We start from the raw sequence: 7,725 nt of genomic DNA on the forward strand, positions 1-7,725 counted from the left end.
CCCACCTCCATCCAGGTTTAGTAAGTTGAGCATCCAAACTGCCTAGGCTTCCCCAAAGCCAGTATGTGCAGTAGGATCAAAAACCCATTGCCATTGCTCTTATGTTAGGTGTGCTACTATTTTTGCTTGACCTTAGAGCCAAACAGTTCTTGGTTTGACCAGTAGGTGGCAGGGCAGGCATTTAAATTTGGGGGGGGGGGAAGCAGTTTTCACTAAGTGACCACAAATGGACCACTTCGTACACAGAGGAATCAGTTTCAGACATCAAATTCGAAGTTGAAAGTATATTTACTTCGTCAATTTACACTAAGAACATGTAAGAGCTTACAGGATAACACAGAACTTCCTTCTGCAAACTAAGGTGAATATGAAGTAGACACAGAGGTCTTGATAAGTACGGGCTGATTAAGGAACTATGGTGTGATTTTTTTTTTTTGCATTCCCCACCTATTTTATTATACAGTTTGAGCTAAGCTTCATGTTTTGCACATGCCATCCATAGGTAGAAGTATTATACGAGATACACAGCAACAGTGGTCTACTCTGCTCAGGAGAAATGTTCCAATCAACAACTTGCCTGATATTCCGGGTGTCCAGAGGGACAGTCCTGGCTTCCCGTTTCCCAAGGCCATTGAAGTAGAGGGACCTGCCGTCGTTGAGCGTCCCACAACCGGTCCCAACCTGACCTCCTGTTATCTTGTACCACAGCGGGCTCAGCTTCCCTTCAAACCTATCGAACATCTCACTGTGGTTGGGGATGTTCGACACACAGGTCCCTTGTGCAGCTTCAGAGAAAACAAACGCAGACGTTTTGTTAGAATCACTAAGTGTGACAAGATACCCTTGGGCTGGAGAGATGGCTCAGTGGTTAAGAGCATCGCCTGCTCTTCCAAAGGTTCTGAGTTCAATTCCCAGCAACCACATGGTGGCTCACAACCATCCGTAATGAGGTCTGGTGCCCTCTTCTGGCCTGCAGACATACACACAGACAGAATATTGTATACATAATAAATAAATAAAATGTTTAAAAAAAAACTAAAACAAACATATAAATATTTAAAAAAAAAGATACCCTTGATACACGGACAAGGAGAGTTTACATCATGCAACCATCTGTCTACAGGCAGCCATTATTACTAACATAAAAGCTGTTACTAGGTGTGTGCTGTGTGCCTGGAATCCCAGCAGCTGGGAGACGGAGGCAGAAGAATCAGAAGTTCAAGGCTCTCCTTGGCCACCTAGTGAGTTCAAAGTCAGTTGGGGCTACACAAGATTCCCCTCACAAAGATAACAAAAAGAAATCAATGAAATTTGCTATTTTTTTTTGTCCTTTAATTTTAACTTTTTAAAAAGATTTTTTTTTTCAATTAAAAAAATCATATGTATGCATGTTTCCTTGCATGTATACATGTCTGCACGAGCAAGTGCAGGAGCTTGTGGAAGATGGATGGAGACATTAGATTCCCCAGGAGTTACAAGTACAGTGGTGGTGGGAAGTAAACTTGCGTCCCCGCAAGAGCACTGTGAGCTGTTACCCACTGAGTCATCTTTCTAGCCCTTGTTTCTTATTTATTTCTAAAGGAAGACTGATACAGGGACGCTTGGGCATCCACGGGTGCTCCTATCTTGTGTGAGCAGAGATCCTGCCCACGGTAAAGCCATTCCTTTACTGTTTTGCTATTAAGAGGCTCACGAGGACAGTCAGCACAGAATTAGAAAATGTCGTCTTTGAAACTGTGCTTGACACAGAAGGCTTGCAAGAGCGAGCCAGTCTGTCTTCGGTTTCTTGTCAGAGGAAGGCCTGACTATCAAGATGGGAAGGGGCATTTTGATTTTGCTGCCAGGAAAACTTTTAGAAGCAGATTTTAGAGCTTAAGAGATTTCCTCCAATTTTATGTTTTAATCTCAGATCTCTCAAAACTTTTGCTATGGCAACACCCAAAGGTGGATGTTGTTAAAAAAAAAGTTCTCTTTTGACAGTCTTGGGCTTAATATTTTATATTCTATTTTAAATTTAAATGTAGAGAAGTATATTTCATGATAGAGAGAGAGGGAGGGAGGGATGGAGAGGGAGAGAGAGAGAGAGGGAGGGATGGAGAGGGAGAGAAGGACACACACAGAGAGAGAGAGAGAGAGAGAGAGAGAGAGACAGAGAGAGAGAGAGAGAGAGAGGAGCTCTCAGGGAGACTCTGAAGGCATGTAGTGAAGAACTTGATTTGGTTTTTAAAGATTAAATGTATGAGTTCAGAGCCTATCTCTAGCAATGCCTGGCTATGGAACCCAAGACCAATAGTAAAAATAAATAATAAATAAATAAATCCACTCTCTGCATCAGTTTCCTTAAATGTAAACAGGGCCAGCAGTACTGTGGAACAGTTATTCTTAGACTCAAACGCGATAAAATGAAGGTATTTACTATAATGTTCGGCTTGATGTCAGGCTCCAAGCAATGCTCACTATGACTGCTACTAGTGACAAACACATTCTTTCTAGGGAGTGGAACTTAGCAGGTTTTCTTTCTAGGTGGCTCGAAACTACAGGATACTCAGCAGCTCAAGTACTTGGGTGGCCAAGTTCTAGAATTCTTAGACACAGAAAGTAATAAACCCAGCATCTGTTGTCTGTGTCCGAGTGAGCTTTCACACGCAAACTGCCAGAGGCACATGTTGGCCTTACCCGTGTATCCCAGGTCACAGAAACACACGCCCGAGATGCAGTCTCCGTGGCCACTGCAGTAACTGGGACAAGGTTCTGATATGTACACTCCATCCAAGCCAAAGGGGGGCACGTTCTTCTGCGTGCTGCTCTCTTGGATCCATCGGAATCTGGTCTTACTGTTGGGAGAAACATGTCTCTTCTTACCGTCACATCTCACCGGACAGAGGAATACAGAAAGGCCCAGGCGGCTTCACCAGAGCCGCGTACCCTGAGAGGCATGCCCGTACGTGGCACAGAGACCCTTCATAGGGTTTCTCTCAAATCTCCCTCAAACCTGCCTGATTTCCTCTTCAGCATGAATGGTTTAATGCCCAGGAGAGATGAGGCACAACGGTCTGACATTTTTTCCTACAAAGGTATAGGTTTTTATACCAGATAGATCTTAGGTTTTTCTTCACATATTTTCTCGCCCCATGTTCTTTCAGGAATAAAAAGAGGTTGTCCTTTTTAGTTAATCTTCGCCCTTCTATCACATTAATTTTATGGATAGTTTTAGAGAAACTATTTGAAAAAAATGTAAATTTATAGTTTGACAATTTCATGCGTGTACGTAATGGATTTTGATTATGCTTATTGGTCATAATGCTTTCTTATTCCCCAGCTCCCTGACCCCAATGCTCTCTCTCTGGACCCTTCTTTCGAGCAAAATATTCGGCATGTTTTTGAGGCCATCCAGTAGAATGTTTTTTGTTGGGACATGTAATGAGACTCTGGTTTTTTGGTATTGACAAGGGGAAGCAAGAGCTTGTGCAGACAGCTGTACTGACACCCATGACTCCCTCTTTTCTCCTCATCTCCCCTTTACATTTCTACGATGCTTAGTCTGCGATTCCCTAGTAACCAGATGGGGTGCCTCTCAGCACTGCTAAGAAAAAAAACCGACAAAGAAAAAAAATGCCTTTATTGCCTTGGGTTGGAAGAAGCAAACCGAGCATGGCTTCACACCTGAGACCTGTTTGCCTTTCTCTACCTTGTACCTGACACCCGATGCCTGCTTCTGGGCTCAGTGATGTAACCCTGGGTTTGAACACAAGCAAGTTGGTGCCTTGGAAGGTGCTGGAATAAGGAGAGTTATAAAGAATGAAGAGGCACTGGGTGTGGCCATGAGGTACCCGATGAACGGTGGACAAATATGTGGGGGTAAGTTAGAGATGCTGGACCACACGGCATTGGGAAGGAAAGGCATGAAAGAAGAGAGCACAGTTGAAACCCGTTGCTGCGTCTCCTAGTAACATGAGAATCTATATCCACAAAGTTCACCAACGTATCTCCCTAAACAGGAGCTGAAGAAGGAAAACCTTAGACATGCTGGCTTGTAAGCGGAAAGGTTCAGAGCCCAGGAAGCCTCAGTTCTGCACAAAGCACTGCCAAGTGTAGGAAAAACAGTCTTCTCCAAAGAAGAGCATACCAACTGATTATCCTATAAACACTGACTGAGCAAGCCGCACCCATGTATTTAGGAATACACACGCACCTAGACACCCACACCCCTAACAGTGATGGATGAGAAAAGAGACCATCCATTTGAGAAAGAGTAAGGAGGGGTCTGTGGGAAGATTTGGAGAAAGGAAAGACAAAATGATGTAATCATAATACATTTTCAAAAATAAAAAATTAAAAATGTTTATTATAACAATGATGATGATAAAGAACTAGCCAGACCATCCCAAAGAAGGAGGAAATAAGGCAAAATTTAGACAAAAATGTCTATATTTCACATTAATATGAAGTAGGTACAGCCTTTGCAATAAGTTATTTGCAGATTTCTTGTGTCTCAATAGGGGATGGCTCTGAGGGCTGGGAGGGGCATATACACCAACATAGATTTACCACCTCCCACGTCTGTCTTCTGTAGGCAAGAACTGGGTAGGCTCGTGGAAGCACGGACTTTGAAAAATCCCCTTAGAATTATTTCTGAAAGAGTGAAACCCTTCACTCTTGTAAGCATGCTGCTTCCTGGCAAAACCAGCTCCACGTTCTGACACTTAGACTCTCAGCTTCTGAACACTGCATTCGGGGCTTCCTGAATTTAACATATTGCAGATTACAAATCAACAGCTCATTTGCTTGGGAGAAATAGAAACATATTTACTACTCTTTAGCAGAGGGCTCTTCACCACAAACGCCATCAGTCAGAAAGCTGGGTAGACTCCAAACTAACCAGAAGCTGGATTTTAATGAAGAAAATTTTTTTTTTCTCCAAAAATTGAAATCCAAAAAAAATTTCAAATATTGAGAGACTCAAAATATTGGCCATCGTAATGCTGTGAAGGCTGAGCTTTTCTGACTTCTCATAATGTGGTCTTGCCAACTGGGCTATTCTTTCCACTAGAGAAGAAACTGTAATTTACAGATTTAGCCACAGTTCTCAGAAATCCATGTTGGACTTGTGTTCTCTGACTCTGGACAATACTCTCTGCTTTTCTAGTGGTGTTTTCATCACCGTGACGCTCCAGTCACTGCAGCAAGGGGTCCCCTTGATGCTTATGTATTCGGAAGAGCTGTTTTGTGTCCATGGCTTCAGAAATCATGAAGGGTGTGGTTGAGGTGAGAAACAAAGCAAAACAAAATGAAACAAACCAATCAAACAGGGCTGCGCTGATACTGACAGCTTCAGAAGAATGGGAAGCGAGAAGACACGGCTATCACAGAGTTTCCAATGGAGGAGAATGATTCCTCAGAGAGAAAGGCATACAGAGTTGAAACCAGGAGCCCAGAGCAATGGAGAGGAGAACTGCTCTCAGGGACAACTGTCTTAGAGAGGGACATTCCTGTCCCAGACATTGCTTTTGGATAAAGGAAGCTGAATTAACAAGCTTCTTGGCGAAGCTCAGTCTTCCTATGGGCTCGGTAACCGATGGCCGTGAGCTTCCCCTTTCTCCTTGTCCCCTCTCTTTTGTTTTTCTCTGCTAAACCACAAAGCAACACTGGCATTGATAGACAAGGAAATTACATGTAACTGGACTTGGATCTGATGGTTGAGTGTTTGGTGGCTAGTTTTTGAAACAGTTGATACCTTAAGATGATGCTTCAGGGTTTATCAGACTCACACGGAACTTTACGTCTTTGATCAAACAAGCAACCCAGATATTTCCCCAGCAACAACTACAGCACATGTTCTTGGGGTTACACCCTTAACTGGTGATGAAGGCCGACAGTGCAGTTGGTTTGAGTAGCTAGGTCATGCTCAGGAAACCTGTGATAGACTAGTTGAAAAATATGACAGAATCTAGACAGTGCTTAGCAGCCTCAGGAACATGCTCCTTTCATTACCACCACACCGGAGTGCAGGACAGGTTACCCTCGGCCACAAACAAATATTCCAACACAAGCTTGTTTCTCACTTAGTCTAGGTATCCAGCACAGGTTGGCAAAGAATCTGCTTACTGCACCTGAGGTTGGTGCTTGCTGTAGCTCACTGCATGGAACCCTGGGAAAGCACCTGAGTTCTAGAAAGCTAAGTGCTTCAGACATTCACATTTTATTATATCATTTTTTTTTCAAATTAAGCCATCTGTCAAATTTTGAAGAATGTGGGCATAAGCCTACCTTATTCCAGGAAAAAAAGGCTCTTGGAGTATTGCTAAGTGACACTAGTGAGTACCCCAGCTCTATATGTCACAATATCAAGAAGCAATATAAACAGCTCTGTGTATCATTTCGGTTCTGAAGTCAAAGGCCTTGACTGAGACACGCTTAATGTCGCACTCCAGAATTTAATCACGAAGTGTCTACATGAAGAATGTTTCTTTATCCTTCCTAAAATGATAGAGTGGAAAACAACGATCTCGCTCTTCTACTTCCTGTATCTGAAACAAAGTGCTATAAAATGTATTCTATATTATCGTACCTGGAGGAACACATCTTCACAAAAATTTACACATATCTGCTTTATTTATTTACTACCAATGGAGAGGAGATTCTGCGTCACTTAGCTGCCAAGCGGCTGAGAGTTAAATTGGTTCCTTCCTTATGGAAACCGATTCATTTCAAATTTTCAGTCCATTTATGTTACCCTCCTTCATTGAAATTTTAATTTTCTCTGTTATTATTTGTTTTAGCAGTCAACTTAAAAAAGCGACCATTTACACTGCAAGATGCTTCAACTTTTCTACGTAAGGAGGTGTTAGATAAATAAGATCTATGGAAGGAAAAAGCCTGATGCAAGGCCATGTGGTTCTTTCAACCCGTAACAGCTTTGTGTGCTGCTGTGTGCCAGTGCCCAGAACTGTGGATGGCTCAGACCAGCGATGGGCAAATGATTACTGAATGAGTTAATAGGCTTCACCATCTACTTGTGCTATTTCGGCAACTCTACGTCAGGTGAGTTAATAGGCTTCACCATCTACTTATGCTATTTTGGCAATTCTACTTTAGTTTTTTTTGCCTCAAGTTACTACCTGGGTAGGAGTGGCCAGATTGTATGAAGCAATGGCACACCACAAGAAAGAGAGAGAGAGAGAGAGAGAGAGAGAGAGAGAGAGAGAGAGAGAGCGAGAGAGAGAGAGCAAGAGCTGTACCTGGATGCCAGGGACCTTGGAATGGCAATGGTGATTCTTGTCCATTCTTCAAAGTCCCCGGTATAATAGACGGTGGGCTCACTCAGTTCCCGGGAGTTCCCTTCACATCCTTTGCCTGCTGAAGCTGGAAAGCACCCTTCCTTCACCAGAAACCAGGACATGCCCGCGTCATGTGAGTACTGCAGGAGAACCGGGGCAGCGCTGCTGAACTGGCTGGCACACCCTATGTTCAGCTGTTAGGAGGAAGGGCAGGATTAGATTAGACAGGGTGTTCACTCAAAGACACCGGTCATCAGATGAGGAGCAGTGACAGCCAGTCACTGTGTCCAAGTCAGCATGACAGTTAAGAGACGAGGAGGATACAGTTAAGACTCAACCCAAACCCTCTGTAAATTCTGGAAGGTTTCACTTCAGTACAGAGCTAGACAAGTTCTCTTCCTGTTGTATGTATGTATGTATGTATGTATGTATGTATGTATGTATGTAT

At 43.2% G+C, this 7,725-nt stretch overlaps 1 protein-coding gene across 5 annotated transcripts in view; it reads right to left on the minus strand.

Annotated features, from left to right (window-relative positions):
• Positions 1–7,725, minus strand: part of Reln (reelin) — a 441,277-nt gene that overhangs the window by 89,601 nt on the left and 343,951 nt on the right. For all 5 annotated transcript variants that reach the window (XM_026784681.1, XM_026784680.1, XM_013350437.2 and 2 more), the window contains exons 28-30: positions 7,239–7,471; positions 2,677–2,834; positions 578–785 (exon numbers count right to left, since the gene is read on the minus strand). In XM_026784681.1, coding sequence (XP_026640482.1) covers positions 578–785; positions 2,677–2,834; positions 7,239–7,471 — 599 coding nt within the window. The remainder of the gene's footprint in view (positions 1–577; positions 786–2,676; positions 2,835–7,238; positions 7,472–7,725) is intronic.

This window comes from Microtus ochrogaster, chromosome 26, assembly GCF_000317375.1.
Source record: "Microtus ochrogaster isolate Prairie Vole_2 chromosome 26, MicOch1.0, whole genome shotgun sequence".
Classification (NCBI taxonomy): Eukaryota; Metazoa; Chordata; class Mammalia; order Rodentia; family Cricetidae; genus Microtus; species Microtus ochrogaster.